This window comes from Chrysemys picta, chromosome 3 (assembly GCF_011386835.1).
Source record: "Chrysemys picta bellii isolate R12L10 chromosome 3, ASM1138683v2, whole genome shotgun sequence".
Lineage (NCBI taxonomy): Eukaryota > Metazoa > Chordata > Testudines > Emydidae > Chrysemys > Chrysemys picta.
This window is the reverse complement of record NC_088793.1, coordinates 46,676,744-46,697,685: the sequence shown is the minus strand read 5'-3', so window position 1 is coordinate 46,697,685 and position 20,942 is coordinate 46,676,744. Positions and strand designations below refer to the sequence as shown.

Sequence of the window (20,942 nt, the reverse complement as noted above, 5' to 3'; positions counted from 1 at the left end):
GATAGTACTGAGCGCACTCTCTTAGATGCGGAGCCCATGCATCTGGGCTTTGCTGGGCTAACATGAGTAAACAGTAGGTTTCCCTTTCTACTTCAGGCCTGTCTCCTTCCGTTCAAACTAAAATCTCAGCCTGTCCCTCTGACATATCCTCATAGATGTCTAGCCTCCGGTTCAAGCTCAGCATGGCTAAAAAATGAGGGGGAAATCTGGAGTTAAACATTTTTACACTTGAAAACCAAACACATTAGAGATATTCACCACTGAAACACATACATAAAATCCCCCAATACTATTTTTACAGTCACTTTTCAGAGCAGTGCCACACTAGTAGGGATGTTGGCAGGATGGTGGGTTGACAAGGTTAGAGGTAAGACTGTGGTGCATGGTCTGGGATTTATGATAGTTGTAGCAATGACAAGGTGGGTGAAAGTTCATGGAAGAGTACTGGATATGTCCTGGTAAGCAGCTTAGCTTTTCTTTTCCTTGCTTTTGTGGGTTTGTGTCAAGTATGTTGTATTTAGCCAGCCTAACTGCTTCACAACAACGTGTTTTTTGGTATACTACTATATAATAGGGCTTAACACATTTCCCATCTGCCATACACATTCATGAATTTGAGTGATGGTAGCAGTATTGACTCTTACAACATCCCTCCTACATTAACCCATACATACAAGGAGACGTACATGACAAACAGAATATGCAAGCAACAGTCTAAGAGGGAACTTTGCCCTCCTGATTCATTTACAAGAAAATTATTTCCTTACTTTTGCTCCCATATCCAGAAGTTGTTGTGCAAATGTTTTTGAATAATTCTCTGTTCTGTTGGATGACCATACTTCTACATATGCTGAAACACCTGGGGAACAAAAGCTGTGTATTAGCATGTGCTTTTGTCTATGTATATTGAAAAAAACTTGCTCAAGTCTCTTAAGACCAGATTCTGCCACCCTTACTCGTACAGAGTAGTAACTTACTCTGCAAGAAGTGTCACTGTGGGTAAGCTTATCACAAGCAATTACATGTGTTTAATAAACTTAACACCATGCATCAGCAACAGAAGGCTTTTTTTTTTTTTTAAGACTGGTTTAGAAGGGCTGCTAGAATTTTAGTAAAACTGAAACTGACAAGTTTGGCAAATACATTGCCATGGTTGGCCAGTTCAGCCTGGTAAGAGCAGTACAGCTAAATCTGGCCTTCCAAATGACCCAGATGCTTTTGTCTGACTTATATCTCAGACGTGCCAAAAAGCCAATCACAAAGTTTAAATGGATATTAAATATGGGGCTTAAAACATGACGGTCTCCAGCATTTATTTCCTGATCAACCTCTATCTCTTTTTTTAAACTTATGTTCTTAGGTATTTATACGGTCCCCCAGTAACATGGCATCTGAGCACCTCAGTGTCTTTTTTTTTTAAATGTATTTATCCTCACAGCATCCCTATGAGATAGGAAAATACTATTACATCCATTTTATTGATGGTGAGGAAAGGCACAGAGAAATTGAGAAATGTGCCCAATGTTTCACATGTAGTCTGCAGAGCTGTAGCGAATTGAATCCAGGTCCCAGACTAGCACCCTTACCAATAGACCATCCTTAGCCTCCAAAAAATTAAGGTGTCAAGAATTTCTCCTTGGCCTCCTTTTCTCAGGCTTGCTCCACAAGTTGAGCATAATGATAAGCTACATGTTTTATCTAAATTGTTCCAAGCTAAACTCAAGAATTATTCTGAAATATAACCAACCATTTGCCAATACTGCAGAAAAGGAAGTGGTTGTATCATTTGCCACAACAGTAGCATCCAACAAGGACACATTTGTTATATGTCCATATCCAACAAGGACACTAAACTGGGAGGAGTGGTAGATACGCTGGAGGGTAGGGATAGGATACAGAGGGACCTAGACAAATTAGAGGATTGGGCAAAAAGAAATCTGATGAGATTCAACAAGGACAAGTACGGAGTCCTGCACTTAGGACGGAAGAATCCCATGCACTGCTACAGACTAGGGACCGAGTGGCTAGGCAGTAGTTCTGCAGAAAAGAACCTAGGGGTTACAGTGGATGAGAAGCTGAATGAGTCAACAGTGAGCCCTAGTTGCCAAGAAGGCTAACAGCATTTTGGACTGTATAAGTAGGAGCCCTGCCAGCAGATCGAGGGACATGATCATTCCTCTCTATTTGGCATTGGTGAGGCCTCATCTGGAGTACTGTGTCCAGTTTTGGGCCCCACACTACAAGAAGGATGTGGAAAAATTGAAAAAAGAGTCCAGCAGAGGGCAACAAAAATGATTAGGGGGCTGGAGCACATGACTTATGAGGAGAGACTGAGGGAACTGGGATTATTATTTAGTCTGCAGAAGAGAAGAATGAGGGGAGATTTGATAGCTGCATTCAACTACCTGAAAGGGGGTTCCAAAGAGGATGGATCTAGACCAGAGGTGGCCAAACAATGGCCCACGGGACCCTCTTGCCCGACCCCTGAGCTCCTGGCCCGGGACGGTAGCCCCTGGCCTGGGACGGTAGCCCCTGGCCTGGGACGGTAGCCCCTGGCCTCTCCCCTGCTGTTCTCCCTCCCCTACAGCCTCAGCTCAGTGCGCCGCCAGTTCAATGCTCTTGGCAGCGGGGCTGTGAGCTCCTGGGGCAGTGCAGCTGCAGAGCCCGGCCTGACCCGGTGCTCTGTGCTGCACGGTGGTGTGGCTGACTCCAGCCGGTCAGCGCAGCTATAGCACCGCCAGCCACCAGTGCTCCAGGCATCGTGGTAAGGGGTTGGGGTGGATAGAGAGCAGGGGAGTTCGGGGGTGGTGGTCCGGGGGCGCGGGTGTGGAAGGGATCAGGGCGGTCAGAGGGCAGGGAACAGGGGGGTTGAATGGGGGTAGGGGTTGCGGGATGGCAGTCAGGAAGGAGGGGCGTTGGATGGGGGGCAGTCAGGGGCAGAGGTTCCAGGGGCAATCAGGGGACAGGGAGAAGGGGTGGCTGGATGGGGCAGGGGTCCCGGGGGGGGGCAGTCAGGAATGAGAGGAGGGGTTGGATGAGGCAGTCGGGTGGCAGTCGGGCGGGGGTTCATGGGGTGGTCAGGGGACAGGGAACAGGGGGGGGGGGTGGATGGGACAAGGGTCCACGGGGGGCCATCAGGGGGCGGGGGCCGGGCCACGCCTGGCTGTTTGGAGAGGCACAGCCTCCTCTAACCATCCCTCCATACAATTTTGGAAACCCGATGCGGCCCTCAGGCCAAAAAGTTTGCCCGCCCCTGATCTAGACTGTTCTCAGTGGTACCAGATGACTGAACAAGGAGTAATGGTCTCAAGTTGCAGTGGGGGAGGTTTAGGTTGGATATTAGGAAAAACTTTTTCACTAGAAGGGTGGTTAAGCACTGGAATGGGTTACCTAGGGCGGTGGTGGAATCTCCTTCCTTAGAGGTTTTTAAGGTCAGGCTTGACAAAGCCCTGGCTGGGATGATTTAGTCAGGGATTGGTCCTGCTTTGAGCAGGGGACTGGACTAGATGACATCCTGAGGTCCCTTCCAACCCTGATATTCTATGATTCTATTATATGTGGCATCCACTATGGGCCAGATGCTATCAGGGTTGGACATTCAGGCTAATTGGCCCCTAACTGGCAAGTGAATGTTCTATTTTAGGGAAGTGACAACAAATCCTCTATACTTTTATTCTTTATGCTTCCAGGTGTACTTCAGCTTCTACTGTCATGGCACTATCTCTGAGCATGTCTAGACAAGCAAACTTAGCACGTGTATTTAGAAGTGGTGCAGCTGCTAGTATAGACAGGGTTTGGGAATTTTACTATTTCATGAAGACTTACTCAGTAGTTTTCATGATATAGTGGTATACAATGTTCTAGTGTTTATGTACAAGTGCTTATTGTTTTACCGCTGCTAACAGTGAAGCTGCACCATTGCAGGCAGCTGCTGAAATAGAGATTTTATTTTTGCTCATGTAAATAAGGTCTAAGGGACTCTTACATGAAATGAGGTGTTCACAACACTGTAGCAGTTTCCCTTCCCCTACTTACACCAGGCTAGAAGTGCCTTCCAGTCACCACAAACACAGCTCAGAGAGCAGCTGCAGGAGTAACAACTCCCACCCTGACCCTACATTGGAAAATGTATCAATTTTCCAGCAACAGTACAGTTGCACCAGTACTTGCAATGGTGTGTTAATGTATCACAACTCAGGGATTTTCTCCACATCATGAAAACCATACAGCAGGTTTTAGGGTGACCAGATGTCCGGTTTACGACTGGAACACCCAGTCAAAAAGGGACCCTCGTGGCTCTGGTAAGCACCGCCGAACCGGCTGTTAAAAGTCTAGTCGGCAAAGCTAATGCAGGCTAGTCCCTACCTGTCCTGGCTCCGTGTTGCGCCCCAGAAGCGGCCAACAGGTCCGGCTCCTGTCCCATGGGGGGCCTCCCTCCCCCCCCCCGGCCTTCCACATGCTGCCCCCGCCCCGAGCACTGGCTCTGCACTTCCATTGGTCAGGAACCGCAGCCAATGGAAGCTGCGGAGGCGGTGCCTGCAGGTGAGATCAGCGTGCAGAGCCGGCCGATGCGCCACCGCCTAAGAGCCGGACCTGCTGGTTGCTTCCGGGGCGAAACACCCTTCCCCAGCCCAGTGAAAGTGAGTGAGGGTGGGGGAGAGGGAATGGAGTGAGTGGGGGGCGTAGCCTTGGGGAAGGGGCAGGGCTAGGGTGTTCGGGTTTGTGTGATTAGAAAATTGGCAATCCTAGCAGGTTTTTGTAATCTGATGGCAAAAACATCTCCATCTGATCTACACTACTGCTTAAGGCACTCATCATAGCTACATTGCTGATAGAGAATAGTTACAACATTTTCAAATGTAAACAAGGCCCAACTGTCTTGTTGGCCAGAACAAGAGGGTTTTAATACAAGTTTGCCAGGAAACTGTGAAAATGGCAGGGAAACTGGTGGGACGAAAGAAACAGTTCAAACGGGTGCAACATAGGAGGCATCTTCACTAGGAGAAAAGGTGTGTTCTTAAGTTACCTAACTCCAAGTAAAGTCCTAGCAAAGACAAGATGGGCGAGGTAATATCTTTTAATGGACCAACTTCTGTTGATGAGAGAGACAAAAAAAAACTGAATAGCAAGCCCTGAAAATATGGACAGAAAATGGGGAATATAAAGGGAACCAATAACCTCCCCACCCCCAGGGGAACTACCCTCCTCTCCTCCAAGAGCTGCCAACTCTCTCCCCCTTCACCCCAGCTACCCTCCTCTCCTCCGGGAGCTAACTCCCCCCCCGCACCCTCCTCCCCTCGTAGAGCTGCTAACCCCCCCCCCCCACACACACACACACACACACACCTTCTCCAGCTACCCTCCTCCTCCTAGAGCTGCATCCTGGAGCTAACTCCCCCCAGCTACCCTCCTCGTGGAGCAGCAGCTGTTATCTCCCTCCCTCCCCCCGCCTCCGGAGCTGCCCCCACACGCTGGCGAACGGGCCCACGAGGCGGCTTGGTACCTTCCAGGATAGGCTCCATGTTGCCCGCTCGGGGCCGGTCGCGCTCAGTGCTACGCTACGACCGGATCAGCTCTGCCGTCTCCCGCCGCAGTTCAAACCACTTCCGGCCCGGCCCGGCCCGGCCGACAGCGCCTGCGCACTGCGCTCGCCTCGCCCCGCCCCTCCCCTGGCCCAAGGGAGACTCGTGCGTGGGGGGGCTGCCTGAAAAGAGCTGGGGGGGGAAGGAGGGTCGGTAGTGGGAGTTTTCTGGCGGCCCAGTGCTGGGGGGGGATTGCTGAGGGGGAGGCAGGGGAGCCCAGTGATGAACGGGTGAGGGGGGTGTCAGTGCTGTGTTTGTTTCTGTGTCACCTCGGGTGGATGATGCAAAATATTGAAAACTTCCCGTGCACAATCCATCTCCCAGAAACATACACAGCCCACTGTACCAGCAGGGGGGCAGTTACCCTAGGCCAGCAATTTAAAAGAGCCCTGGGCTCCGGGCAGCAACTGGAGCCCCGGGGCCTTTAAATTGCCGCCAGAGCCCCGTGGTGGTGGTGGTGGCCGGGAGCCCCATGGTTCAGGCGGCGATTTAAAGGACTGCGGGCTCCCAGCCTCGGGCCCTTTAAATCGGCGCCTGAGCCCTGGGGCTCCCAGCTACCATCACAGCTCCAGCAGTGATTTAAAGGGCCCGGGGCTCCTATAAGCCGCTACTGCAGCCAGAGCGCCGGGTCCTTTACATCTTGATATAAAGAGCCCGGGGATTTAAAGGGCCCGCCTCTTCCGGTTGAGGCCCTGCCCCCTAGGACCACGGCCTGCGTACTGGTAAGTCCTTTCAGTTACTTTCACCCCTGGGACACACAGGCACACTTTCCTCACTGAGTCCAGTGTTATGGGGGGACACACATGTATTCACAAGCTTTATCATGTAATTTTTTGACATTTGATCTTTCTAGTGATATCTATTCCTCCATCCCACCAAAAATATCACTTTGTGGACTTTTTGTGATGGGCAAATTCTACCATCCAGCTGGGAGAGGCAATAAGTGCAGGTTTTGGTTAAATAGCTTTTTCACATAAAAATTAACAGAGAGTCCTGTGGCACCTTTAAGACTAACAGATGTTTTGGAGCATAAGCTTTCGTGGGTGAATACCCACATGTGCCTGACAAAGTGGGTATTCACCCACGAAAACTTATGCTCCAATACATCTGTTAGTCTTAAAGGTGCCACAGGACTCTGCTGCTTTTTACAGATCCAGACTAACACGGCTACCCCTCTGATACTTGTCACATAAAAATGTTAGTCTTGCATGTTTTTGATGCAAAGCTACCTTCACTCAACAAATAGGCTATTTTCACAGCAATATAGGTGTGGTTAGATAGAAAAATATTCTTAGGCCAAAATTTTGGAAGAAACAGTTCTTTTTCAAGTGGATAGCATTATAAAAAGAAAATTACTTGAACTTTGTGATTTTGCATTTTGTTACGAATATTTGATGAAAGCTCAATTCCGGCAAAAACTTATGCCTGTGCATAGCACCATTGAAATCCGTGGGTCTATTCTTACATGTAAAATTATGTGCATGCATCAGTGTTTGCAGGATTTGGCTCTAAATCTACAGTTAGCAGTTCCTTTCCAGACCTTATTTGGAGAATCTGGGCCCAGTTCAACTGTCACTGAAATTTTTGAGAATTTTGCCATTGACTTTTTCAGGAACAAAATTTGGATGATTCCTGTGTCACACCAAGGTGCCTCCATTTTGGGCCTCTCTAAAATATACAACTGATTAGAGCAGAGGTTCTCAAACTGTGGTCCGTGGACCGAGTTCCATTCAGGTGGTCCGCGAATAGTTCCCTCTAAGGTGCACGCCTGGGCAGCCGCACATAAGAGAATGAAGGGCCATTCACCTAATTAGTGGAGCCACGCAGGCATGGCTCCACTAATTAGGTGCCTGGATCTTGGAGAAGACGCACATGTAAGGTGAGGTGGTGGCCTTGGGAGAATAGGAGGTAAGTGGGAGGGGGCAGTGGGGTGAGAAGAGGGGGTGGTGGGAATTTGGGATGTGCAGGGCTGCGGCAGCCAGAGAAAGAGGTGATTTTCCCCACCTCCAGGGCTGCGGCTGCCGGAGAGAGACGGTCCTCCTTCCCAGCCTAAGCTCTGTGGCTGCTGTGCTGGGTGAGAGAGGGCACATCCATTGCATTAGAAAGTTAGGACTACTGATATTAAAATATGAGTTGTGTGCTTTTATTTGTAGAACAAAAGAACGTTAATAATTATTAAGTTTTTTTATATTAGGGTTACCATATCTGAACTTTCAAAAAAGAGGGCACTCGGGGAGAGGGGTAGCCCCACCCTCTAGCCACTCCCTCCCCCTGACAGCCCCCCCAGACCCCCTGACCCATCTAACCCCCCCGCTCCCTGTCCCTGACTCTCCCAACCCCTCTCCACACCCCTACCCCCCTGACAGCCCCCCGCGAACTCCCGACCCATCCACCCCGCTCCCTGTCCCCTGACTGCCCCCCTTCTCCAACTCCCCGGCCCCCTTACTGTGCCGCTCGGCTAAGAGCAGGTGTCTGGCTCCATGCCCCAAGGACCGCCCCGCCCAAGCGCTGCCGAGCGGCGTGCTGAAGCTGTGGAGGAGGAGGGAAGCGGAGGAGGGGCTCTGGCCGCCGCTGCTAGCCCCGCCACTGCGTTCCCTCACAGGCGCACAGCCCTGCCCCCCCAGCGCTGCCGGGCGGCGTACTAAGGCTGCAGGGGATGGGGGGAGCCGGGAAGGGGCTTTGGCTGCCGAGGCCCCAATGCGTGCGGCGCTCGGCTGCCCTGTCAGCCGCTTTTCAGTCGATAAATAGCCGACCGGGGGGAAATCCCGGACATTTTTAGATTTTTAGAAATCCCCCCCGGACGGCAAGAGCAAAAAGCCGGACATGTCCGGGGAAATCCAGATGTATGGTAGCCCTATTTATATAGCGCTTTTATCCAAAGCGCTTTACAATAGTTAGCTAACAGTACAAACAACATTTGGAAAGATCATGAATTGGTCCGCTGAGATCTTCAGCAATTTTCAAGTGGTCCACACACAAAAAAGTTTGAGAACCACTGTATTAGAGCCACCAAGAAATGAGTGGTGAATTAATTTTGATATAAGCAAGTTATATAGTCAGTGTATACAAAGTACAATTCCAAAATCCAAGAAAAAATAAGCAATGAAATCTATTAAATATTTACTAAGTTATCATTCAGATGAGGAAAAAAAGGTGATCCCATTCTACAATGTAAAAAAAACAAAACAAAAAAACTAGGGCTGTCAAGTGATTAAAAAAATTAATCGTGATTAATCACACTGTTAAACAATAATAGAATACCATTTATTTTAAATATTTTTGGATGTTTACTATATTTTAAAATATATTAATTTCAATTACAACACAGAATACAAAGTGTACAGTGCTCAGTTTATATTTATTTTTATAAAAATATTTGCACTGTAAAAACCAAAAGAAATTTATTTTTCAATTCACCTCATACAAGCACTGTAGTGCAATCTCTTTATCATGAAAGTTGAACTTACAAATGTAGAATTATGTACAAAAAAACTGCATTAAAAATAAAACAATGGAAAACTTTAGAGCCTACAAGTTCACTCAGTCCTACTTCTTGGTCAGACAATCACTCAGACAAACAAGGATGGTTACAATTTGCAGGAGATAATGCTGCCTGCTTCTTGTTTACAGTGTCACCTGAAAGTGAGAACAGGCGTTCGCATGGCATTGTTGTAGCTAGCGTTGCAAGATATTTACGTGCCTGATGTGCTAAAGATTCATGTCCCCTCATGCTTCAACCACCATTCCAGAGGACATGCTTCCATGCTGATGATGGGTTCTGCTTGATAACGATCCAAAGCACTGAAGACCGATGCATGTTCATTTTCATCATCTGAGTCTGATGCCACCAGCAAAATATTGATTTTCTTTTTTGGTGGTTTGGATTCTGTAGTTACCACATCGGAGTGTTGCTCTTTTAAGACTTCTGAAAGCATGCTCCACACTCGTCCCTCTCTGATTTTGGACGGCACTTCAGATTCTTAAACCGGGGGTCGAGTACTGCAGCTATTTTTAGAAATCTCACATAGGTACCTTCTTTGCGCTTTGTGAAATCTGCTGTGAAAGTGTTCTTAAAACGAACACGTGCTGGGTTGTCATCTGAGACTGTTATAACATGAAATATATACAGAATGCAGGTAAAACAGAGCAGGAGACATACAATTCTCCCCCCAAGGAGTACAGTCACAAATTTAATTGACTCATTATTTTTTTAATGATCATCATCAGCATGGAAGCATATCCTCTGGAATAGTGGCCAAAACATGGGAGGGGCATACGGATGTTTAGCATATCTGGCATGTAAATATCTTGCAACGCCGGTTACAAAAGTGCCATGTGAACGTCTGTTCTCACTTTCAGGTGACATTGTAAATAAGAAGCAGGCAGCAGTATCTCTCCTCAATGTAAACAAACTTGTCATAGCGATTGGCAGAATAAGAAGTAGGACTGAATGGACTTGTAGGATCTAAAGTTTTAGACTGTTTCGGTTTTGAATGCAGCTATGTAACAAAAAAACCCACCTGCATTTGTCAGTTACACTTTCATGATAAAGAGATTGCACTTCAGTACTTGTATGAGGTGAATTGAAAAATACTGTTTCTTTTATAATTTTTACAGTGCATATATTTGAAATAAAAATAATAATATAAAGTGAGCACTGTGCACTCTGTATTCTGTGTTGTAATTGAAATCAATATTGAAAATGTAGAAAAACATCCAAAAATATTTAATACATTCCAATTGGTATTTTATTGTTATAAGTACAATTAATCACGATTCATGTTTTTGAGTTAATCACGTGAGTTAACTACGATTAATTTGCAGCCCTAAAAAAAACCAACAGAAAACCCTTCTCCAACTACAGGATTAATTTAAAATGAAAAAAAAAAGGCATTACTAGTAAATATAACAAATGCTTACTTTACCAAAAACTTTAGAAAATGTATTTACTCTGTCCAGTTTTCAGTCTCATGTGTAAAGGCTTCAGTGATGAGTCAAGGCTGGTTTCACGGAGGCTTTAAGTGTTAACCAGCCATCAACAGCTCAAAATCTTAAATCTTGTCACTTGAGACTACCAAACAGATGATTAAAGAAATCCCCTAAAATTACACATAAAAATAAAAATGCAGTATGTAAAATTTTCACAAGCACTGCACTCTAGCATTGCTAGCTTTACTTCATTTCTAGTACATGAATTGCACACAGAGCCTAATCTCATCATCCTCATTCAGCAACAACTCCTATAGGGGCATGGGCAAAGTTAATTCTGCTTTTCCTAACTTTCTGAGTACTTCGTTTTGCAATTTTAAATTTTTAAAATGTGTGGTGTGTCTGTGGCAGGGGTGCGGGAGGATGTGTTGAGGGTGCTGTATAACCTTTTTTTTTTTTTTTTTTTTTTAAGAAAATTTAAAAAAGAGAAATTCCAGCAGGATTTGGACCCAGAACTTTTAGATCCAAAGCGTAGACCTTTACTACTCAGGCTAAAGAACTAACAAGTGGCAAAACTGGATAGTTATCTTCTATGTGAAAAGTTACTAGAAGAGTCTGTTAAATGTTCTTTGCCAATGGGTTACATGATTTTCTAGACAACAGTGAAGAGTTGAGGATCAAGACTCTTGGATCCTATTCCTGGCTCTGGGAGGGTGTGACACTCTGTACCCCAAAGCAACACCCTGGCACTCACATATTTACCATGGTGATATGATTATGCTAAGTTTTGTACAAAGTATGCTTTGCAAAGTATCATTTTAAGTCTTAATCTGTTGAACATTAATATCCTGTTAATTTGAATGTGCTAATATTGTATGTGAAGTTATGAAGTTTTGCTATATGTATGTTACTGGGATATGTTGTAAGGTTGGAAACACGTGTAACCCACACACCTTGTGGGTGTGGTGTTCTGTCCCATCTAGTGACACCCAGACCACTTAGAGAGAGATATAAAATGAGTCTGCTCTAAAGCCTTATCTAAGAGGCAGTTGGCTTTTAGCTCATGCAGGAGAGGCTCATGCACTAAGATCTAGAGGTCCCAGGTTCGATCCCACCCAACGACAACCAGGGTTTATCAACATTACAAGTGGGGGCTTGTCCAGGATTTCAACTGGGAAGTCTCTGAAGCTCGGGATGTGCTTCCTCAGCTAGGGAAGTATGTAACCCACACACCTCCTGGGTGTGGTGTTCTGTCCCATTTAGTGGCACCGAGACCACTTAGAGATAAAATGAGTCTGCTCTACAGCCTTAGCTAAGAGTCCGTTGGCTTTTAGCCTAGAGGCTCATGCACTAAGCTCCAGAGGTCCCAGGTTCAATCCCGTCCGCCAGCAACCGGGGTCTGTCAGCATTACACACACACAACCAGCCTTTCAGATACAACAATGAAGAAGCCAGACAGTGTTGATGGCTCATTAAGGGTAACCCCACTACTAAGGACTATCACAGGATCTGTGTACAACGAAGACTTCTCAGAGGGAGCATGCAAACGATGGATTTGACTCATGTCACAGCAAAAGATCTTTCCAGCAAGCTGGAGGAAAAGACGGTTACTCACCGTTGTAACTGTTGTTCTTCGAGATGTGTTGCTCATATCCATTCCATTAGGTGTGTGCGCGCCGCGTGCACGATCGTCGGAAGATTTTTACCCTAGCAACACCGGCGGGTCGGCTGTGGAGCCCCCTAGAGTGGCGCCTTCATGGCGCTGAATATATACCCCAGCCGACCCGGCGCCCCCTCAGTTCCTTCTTGCCGGCTACTCCGACAGTGGGGACGGAGGGCGGGTTTGGAATGGATATGAGCAACACATCTCGAAGAACAACAGTTACAACGGTGAGTAACCGTCTTTTCTTCTTCGAGTGCTTGCTCATATCCATTCCATTAGGTGACTCCCAAGCCCAACTCAGGTGGTGGGGTCGGAGTGAGACATTGCTGTGTGCAAAACTGCTGATCCGAAGGCAGCATCGTCCCTGGACTGCTGCACTAGTGCATAGTGTTCTGTAAATGTGTGGACTGACGACCAAACCGCAGCTCTACAAATGTCCTGTATCGGAACTTGCGCCAGGAAAGCCGTCGAGGAAGCTTGGGCCCTCGTGGAGTGGGCGGTGAGGTGCGGTGCTGAGACACCTGCCAGGTCATAGCAAGTCCGGATGCAAGACGTAATCCAGGAGGATAGGCGTTGTGAGGAGACCGGTGAGCCTTTCATTCGGTCGGCCACTGCAACGAAGAGTTGCGTCGTCTTTCTAAAGTGCCTTGTGCGGTCAATATAGAAGGCCAGGGCCCTGCGTACGTCCAGAGAATGCAAACGTTGATCCTGGCGAGTAGCATGTGGTTTAGGATGAAAGACCGGGAGAAATATATCCTGGTTGATATGAAAAGGAGAAACCACCTTAGGGAGAAAGGCAGGATGTGGACGAAGCTGCACTTTATCCTTGTGGAAAACTGTGTAAGGGGGCTCGGATGTAAGCGCCCTGAGTTCAGAAACGCGCCTTGCTGAGGTGATGGCTACGAGGAAGGCTGTCTTCCAGGACAGGTACAGAAGTGAACAGGTGGCCAGTGGCTCGAATGGAGGACCTGTGAGCTTGGAGAGAACCAGGTTGAGGTCCCACGTCGGAACGGGCTGACGTTGTTGTGGGTACGTCCGGTCTAAGCCCTTGAGGAATCTAACGACCATCGGGTTAGAGAATACCGAGGACGCGAGTTCCCCTGGATGGAAGGCCGATATAGCGGCCAGGTGAACTTTAATTGAAGATATCGCCAACCCTTGCTGTTTTAGGGATAGGAGATATTCCAAAATGAGAGGGATAGGTGCGTGCAACGGGGACGTGGCTCGCTGTTCGCACCAACAGGAGAACCGCTTCCACTTGGCCAAGTATGTGGTCCGTGTTGAGGGCTTCCTACTGCTCAGCAGAATCTGTTGGACAGAGTGAGAACACTGTTGCTCTGCCTGGGTGAACCATGGAGCAGCCACGCCGTGAGGTGGAGTGATTGCAGGTCGGGGTGACGCAGCCGGCCGTGGTTCTGCGTGATGAGATCCGGATACAACGGAAGCGGGATCGGTGTCCGAACCGAGAGTTCCAACAGCGTGGTGTACCAATGTTGTCTCGGCCACGCTGGAGCGATCAGAATTACCTGTGCCTGGTCTCTGCGCAATTTGAGCAGTACCTTGTGGACCAGAGGAAACGGAGGGAAGGCATAAAACAGGTGGTCTTTCCAGGGAAGGAGAAACGCATCCGAGAGGGAGCCCGGAGCTCGACCTTGCAGGGAGCAGAACACGTGGCACTTCCTGTTGTCTCGAGATGCAAACAGGTCTATGTGGGGAAACCCCCACTTCTGGAAGACGGAATGTATAATGTCCGGACGGATAGACCACTCGTGCGTTTGAAAGGACCTGCTGAGCCGGTCCGCCAGAGTATTCTGGACTCCAGGGAGGAACGATGCCGTGAGATGGATTGAGTGGGCGATGCAGAAGTCCCACAGGCGAATGGCCTCTTGGCATAGAATTGACGAACGTGCTCCTCCCTGCTTGTTGATGTAAAACATGGCCGTGGTGTTGTCGGTGAGAACTAACACACAGCGGCCACGTAGGAGATTGAGAAATGCCTGGCACGCCAGGCGCACCGCCATCAGTTCCCGAACATTGATGTGCAGGGCTAGCTGAGGTGCAGTCCACAGGCCCTGGGTATGGTGCTCGTTGAGATGGGCGCCCCAACCCAGAGATGAAGCGTCTGTGACCAGGTGCAGAGAGGGTTGTGGGGCGTGAAACGGCATCCCCTCGCAAACCACATTGTGATCTAGCCACCATGTGAGGGAGGTCAGGACCGAGTTCGGGATTGTGACCACCATATTCAGGCTGTCCCGATGTGGGCGGTATATTGATGACACCCAGGTCTGGAGTGGGCGAAGCCGAAGTCTGGCATGCCTGGTTACGTACGTGCATGAAGCCATGTGACCCAGGAGGGTAAGGCACGACCTCACCGTGGTAGTTGGGAAGGCCTTGAGTCCCTGTATGAGGCTCGTGATGGTGCAAAAGCGATTGTCTGGCAGGATGGCTTGTGCGCGTCTGGAGTCTAGAACCGCACCGATGAATTCTATTCTCTGGGTAGGTTCTAGAGTGGATTTGTCCTTGTTGAGTAGGATACCCAACTTGTTGAATGTGCGCACTATTATGTGGACGTGATCGCGAACTTGTTCCTTGGTGCGACCGCGTACCAGCCAGTCGTCTAGGTACGGGAACACCTGTATCCCTTGCCGACGAAGGTACGCTGCCACGACAGCCATACATTTCGTGAAGACCCGTGGGGCCGAAGATAGTCCGAAGGGAAGGACTGCAAATTGGTAGTGCACCCTGTTTACCACGAATCGGAGGAAGCGTCTGTGAGGCGGGAAAATAGCAATGTGAAAGTATGCGTCTTTCATGTCGAGGGCGGCAAACCAGTCTCCAGGATCGAGGGAAGGGATAATGGCCCCCAGAGAGACCATGCGGAACTTCAACTTTACTACGAATTTGTTGAGTCCGCGCAAGTCCAAGATGGGTCGCAGACCTCCTTTGGACTTGGGGATGAGGAAATAACGGGAGTAGAATCCCCTGCCCCTTAATTCCACTGGAACCTCCTCTATGGCCCCCATAGCGAGGAGCGTAGAAACTTCCTGTATAAGAAGTTGCTCGTGAGAAGGGTCCCTGAAGAGGGACGGGGAAGGGGGGGAGGAGGGGGGGATAGAAGAAAACTGGATAGCGTATCCCCTCTCCACCGTGCGGAGGACCCAACGGTCCGAAGTTATAAGGGACCAAGCACGGTGGAAGTGGGAGAGGCGATCCCGAAAGGAGGGGGCTGGATCCTGGGGGATGACTGGGGCGCCGTCCTCGACCGCACCTTCAAAAGTTCTGCCTGGGGCCTGAAGGTGGTCGAGGTGGCCCCTGGTTCTGGCCGGGTTGAGGGCCGGTCCACCTTCTTCTACCACCTCGCCCTCGCCTCCGGGCCGAGTCTTGTCTCTGACGAGGCGGGGGGGGGTAGAAGCGCTGAGGTTGCGGCCTAAATGGCCTGCGCTGGGGGCCCACAACATGCATCCCCAGGGAGCGCATGATTGTTCTCGAGTCCTTGAGGCTCTGCAGGCGGGAGTCCGTCTTATCCGAGAACAATCCATGCCCCTCAAAAGGCAGATCTTGTAGGGTTTGCTGCAGCTCCGGAGGCAAACCCGAAACCTGAAGCCAGGAGATCCTGCGCATAGCGATGCCCGAAGCCAGGGTCCTCGCCGCTGAGTCTGCAATGTCCAAGGAGGCCTGCAAGGAGGTCCGAGCCACCTTCTTGCCCTCCTCTACCATGGCTCCAAACTCTTCCCTGGACTCTTGGGGAATCAACTCCTTAAACTTCCCCATAGAGTTCCAGGAGTTGAAATTGTAGCGGCTCAGTAACGCCTGTTGGTTCGCCGCTCTCAGTTGTAGCCCTCCGGCTGAGTAGACCTTACGGCCAAACAGGTCGAGCCGCTTAGCCTCTTTTGATTTAGGCGCTGCAGCCTGCTGGCCGTGGCGCTCTCGTGCATTCACTGATTCCACCACCAGTGAGCACGGTTGGGGGTGGGTGTACAAGTACCCATAGTCCTTAGAGGGGACAAAGTATTTTCTTTCCACCCCTCTCGCTGTGGGTGGAATGGAGGCAGGAGTTTGCCATATCGTATCCGCATTCGATTGGATCGTGCGGATCAGAGGTAACGCCACCCTCGATGGGACATCTGCTCCAAGGATGTTCACGATCGGGTCGTGCACCTCCACTATCTCCTCCGCCTGCAGGTCCATATTACGGGCCATCCTACGCAGGAGATCCTGGTGAGCCCGAAGATCTATCGGAGGGGGACCCGTACATGAAGTGCCCGCCACTGCCTCGTCCGGAGAGGAGGAAGAGGATGCCTCCGGTGGTACCGGATCCAAGGGGGGGTCCTGATCCCTTTGCTCTTGGGCCGGGGCATCACCTGCACTTGGGTCCCTGGTGTCGGGTGGCGTGGACACCGAAGCCTCCATGCCTCCTGGCGGAGGCCGAGAGATGGTGGATTCTGGGGCCCTTCTAACCGAGTGACCCGAGCGAGAGGTCGATGGTATTGGAGCCCCTTGTTCTTGGTGGTATGCCCACGGGGTCCAAAACGACCAGTGAGATGGTCCATGAGATTGGTCCTCTGCCATCTCCTGCCAGTGGCCGAAATTTTGTTCATCGGCGCGCCCTTGAGGGGGGTATGCCGATCTCGACAAGTCCTCCGAGGAGCGGGACACCGATCTAGACGGCCATGGCGGTGCCGAGAGAGATGAAACCATCCCGGTGGGCTGCGGTGCCGCACGGTGCCGGTCCGGAGATGATCTATCTCTGCGCGGTGCCGGCGATCGGTGCCGGGACCGCGACCGGTGCCGATGACCTCGTCGGTGCCGGGAGTCAGATCTGGACCTCGACGAGGACCTGGAGTATGCCCGGTGCCGGGAGCGACCCCTCGACGTCGAGCGCCGACCGTAGCGGTGCCGAGAACTACGTCTCGACGTTGATCGGTGCCGACGATCATAGCGGTGCCGAGACGTAGAACGGTGCCGCGAAGTAGATCTTGGCCGCGAGTACGACCGGTGCCGAGACGATATTCGGCGCCGGGACTGCGAGCGGCGTGGGGACCTGCTTCGGGACCTGGACCGGTGCCGAGGTTCCAGCCCTTGTGATGGTGGGCGCATCAAAGCAGGTTTCCCCCTCGACTGGACCGGGCGAGTCAACGGTGCAGTCGGTGCCGGTGGCTGAGGCGGTGCCGGCTCCGTGAGAGCTATTAAGTCTCTCGCCGCCGCGAAGGTCTCTGGAGTCGACGGGAGGCACTGTATCACCGCCGGCCTGGGGGGAGACGCTATTTGCACCGGACTCAACGGCCTCGGCGCCGGAGTCGACGGTGCCGGAGGCAACTGTTTCCGTTGCTCCACCGGTGGACGCGGCTCTACCCCCGACACTGGGGGAGCTGGCGTCTTCGGCACTGATGTCCCCGTCTTATGGGCTTTTTTATGCCCTGGGGATAAGGACCGGCGCCGAGGCACTTGCTGTGTCTGCGGTGCCGACGAGGTCCGGTGCCGGGGAGGCTTGTCTGACGCCACTCGCGTGGTCGTCGCAGCCGGTGCCGCCGGGGCACTGCGCACCGAGGTGCTAGGTGCCGGGGCCTTGCTCGTGGAAGGAGCGTCCGGGCTAAGAGCCGCCTCCATCAGAAGTTGCCTGAGCCGAAAGTCCCGCTCCTTCTTCGTTCTCGGACGAAAGGCCTTACAGATTTTACACTTGTCTGTCTGGTGTGACTCTCCCAGGCACTTCAGACAAGATTCGTGCGGGTCGCTCGTGGGCATAGGTTTAGCGCAGGAGGCGCACAGCTTGAAGCCGGGAGCGTTGGGCATGAGCCCGGCCCCGCGGCCGGGGGAGAAAAGGGGGGAGACGACCCCCTTAACCCCCTGGACTATTTAGAACAACTTTAAAACTACTTAACTAACTTACAACAAACTCTAAGACTATAACTATAACTACAACTATGATACAACAAGAAAGCTAGGGAAAGTGGAGAACAGCTAAGCAGCGCTCCACAGTTCCAACGACCGTCAGGGGCGGTAAGAAGGAACTGAGGGGGCGCCGGGTCGGCTGGGGTATATATTCAGCGCCATGAAGGCGCCACTCTAGGGGGCTCCACAGCCGACCCGCCGGTGTTGCTAGGGTAAAAATCTTCCGACGATCGTGCACGCGGCGCGCACACACCTAATGGAATGGATATGAGCAAGCACTCGAAGAAGAACCTAAAAAAGGGGGGGGAGTGACATTATCGCTTGGCCTCGTGTCCCCCCACAACTCAACACCCGGAAGCACATCCGGAGAACAAAGACTGAACTGGGGATGTGGTCCCAGGCTGAAGGGAATTTTCTATTTTACTTTTACTTTTACATGTATTTTACTTTTATTTCTTAGTAATCAACTTTGATCAGTATGCTTACTACTTATAAGCACTTAAAATCTATCTTTCTGTAGCTAATAAATGTGTTATATATTTTACTTAAAACAGTGTGTCGCTTGAAGTGCAAGGGAAATTATCTCAGGAATGAAGGTTGGTGCATGTCCTCTCCATATTGAGGGACTGGTGGATTGGGTAATGTACTTACACTGATCAGACTTCTGATCAGGGCAAGACGGTAGAGCTCTGGGGTCCTAGGCTGGGGAGCTGGGGGAATTGGCTGGAGCCTCTCTATTGTTAGTTCATGAGTGGCTAGGAGAAGCATTCATGTAACTCATCTGGGTGTGTCCCTGCCTGTGGATGGCTGTGTAAGTGCAGGACCTGGAGAGTATTCCAGCTTGTCACATCATAGTGTGAGAGGAAGCCCAGGTTGGTATGCCAGAGGGCTCAGCAGTACCCCAGTTTCCAGTTGTACCCCAGGGTGTGTTGCCTAGTGCAGTAGTTTTCAAACTGCAGGTCGCGACCCAGTACTGGGTCACGGAATGTAAGGTACTGGGTCGCGGCGGCTCTGGTCAGCACTGCCAACTGGGCTGTTAAAAGTCCCATCGGTGGTGCTGCCTGGCTAAGGCAGGCTAGTGCTTACCTGTTTCAACACCGCACCGCGCCCCGGAAGCAGCCAGCAGCGAGTCTGGCTCCTAGGTCGGGGGGTCACGGGGCTGTTTGTGCTGCCCCCTCCCTGAGCACCGGCTCTGCACTTCCATTGGCCGGTTCCTGGCCAATGGGAGCTGGGGGAGGGGGACGGTGTGTACAGACGAGAGCCATGCGGAGCTGCTTGCGTGCCTCTGCCTAGGAGGCAGACCTGCTGCTGGCTGCTTCCGGGGCGCAGCACGGTCCGCAGTGCCTGGACAGGCAGGAATCCTGCCTTAGCACCCCCACTGTGCCACTGACTGGGAGCCGCCTGAGGTAAGTCCGCAGCCCAACCCTGTGCCCCAATCTCCTGCCCCAGCCCTGAGCACCCCCCAAACCTGAAGCCCCTTCATGCACCCCAAACCCCTCATCTCTGGCCCCAGCCCAGAGCCTGCACCCCCAGCCCAGAACCCTGACCCCCTCCCACATCCCAACCCCCTGCCCCAGCGCAGAGCCCCCTCCCACACCCTCATTCCCGGACCCACCTTGCAGCCCTCACCCCAGCACCCCAACCCTCTGCCCCAACCCTGAGCCCTTCCCATACCCCAAATCCCCAGCTCTGTTGGGGCACGGGCATCAACAATTTTCTTCAACTGGGTCACAAGAAAAAAAGTTTGAAAACCACTGGTCTAGTGGGAAAAGCCGTGATTACAAACAGCATAGCCGAGCACATAGATTTAGAAAATTCATTCAGAAAAGCAATGTGGCTAATGGATAAGGTTTTGGAAAATTTCATCCCGAATACTTCAAGTTTGGCAACAATAGTTGTCCGAGGAAATAGCACTAAGGATCTTTACTAGCAAAACACAGGTTTCTACTGCCTGAGTTAAGGGAAAACTTCTTTAGCGGTAAGATTGTAGCAGGACCAGTCCCACCACTGAGTCATAGCCCCTGATTCTCCACTGCATCCTAGCTCCAGTCAGACAGTGGAAAGGGATGCTGCAGGGCACTGGTTGTGGCTACCTCATTCAGACCATCCAACTCCAGTGCAATTTAAGGCTACACAAGGGCAGCCCTAATTTATGCCCTTGGTGTGCCATTCTGACATGATCTTCACATGCTCTGTCCCACCTATACCCTGCTCCCAATGAGTGTAGGTGGGTGGATGGGGGGGGGGGGTTGTGTAGGAGGCAGCAGAACCACCCTGCCCAATTTATGCCAACAGCGAGTAGTTGGCGCACCAGGGTTATTCTCTGCTGGCCGTATCCGGCTGCTTTGAGGCAACATTACACAGTGCACAGTGGCTTTTGCAGACCAGAGATCCCAGCCTATTGTCCTAATCTTAGTGCTATTAAACTCAAAGGTAATGTGGGAGGATGTCATTAGCCTGCCACCTTCCATACCAAATAGCAGTCTGACACCAGCACTAGCAGTAGTTTATAATACACTGCATCTCTAAAAAGGAGATGTAGGAGTCACCCCTCAGTGGCCCCAGAGGCATTCTGCATATCTTGTTTCTCCACAGACAAAATCCCTCTCTGGAGTGCCAATAGTATGTTGATCCCCTTCCCCTGCATCTCTCCTTACGTGACTGTTGGTTAAAACCCCACAATATAGCTCTGCACTTCTATTTTGTAAAAGAGTAAAAATTTCACTTTTACAAAGCAATAAAACCTAAATAGACATAGGGCATTTCTTACCTCTTAGCTCTTCCCCTCTCTTCTATTTTGTAAGATGTTAAAACAAAGAAATTTAGAGTTGTTTTTAAAATAATCCAAGTATTTTAGCAAGCGTTGTCAAAAGGAGAAT

General features: G+C 50.5%; 1 protein-coding gene across 7 annotated transcripts in view; it reads right to left on the bottom strand.

The window, feature by feature from the left end:
• Nucleotides 1–5,666, bottom strand: part of MCPH1 (microcephalin 1) — a 233,323-nt gene extending 227,657 nt beyond the window's left edge. For 5 of the 7 annotated variants that reach the window (XM_042848790.2, XM_065587780.1, XM_042848794.2 and 2 more), the window contains exons 1-3: nt 5,504–5,666; nt 5,027–5,092; nt 768–859 (exon numbers count right to left, since the gene is read on the bottom strand). In XM_042848790.2, the coding sequence (XP_042704724.2) occupies nt 768–859; nt 5,027–5,092; nt 5,504–5,522 (177 nt within the window). In that variant the 5' untranslated portion in view covers nt 5,523–5,666. The remainder of the gene's footprint in view (nt 1–767; nt 860–5,026; nt 5,093–5,503) is intronic. The other 2 variants (XM_024101555.3, XM_065587781.1) reach the window with 1 other exon arrangement.
• Between the last annotated feature and the right edge of the window lie 15,276 nt (nt 5,667–20,942).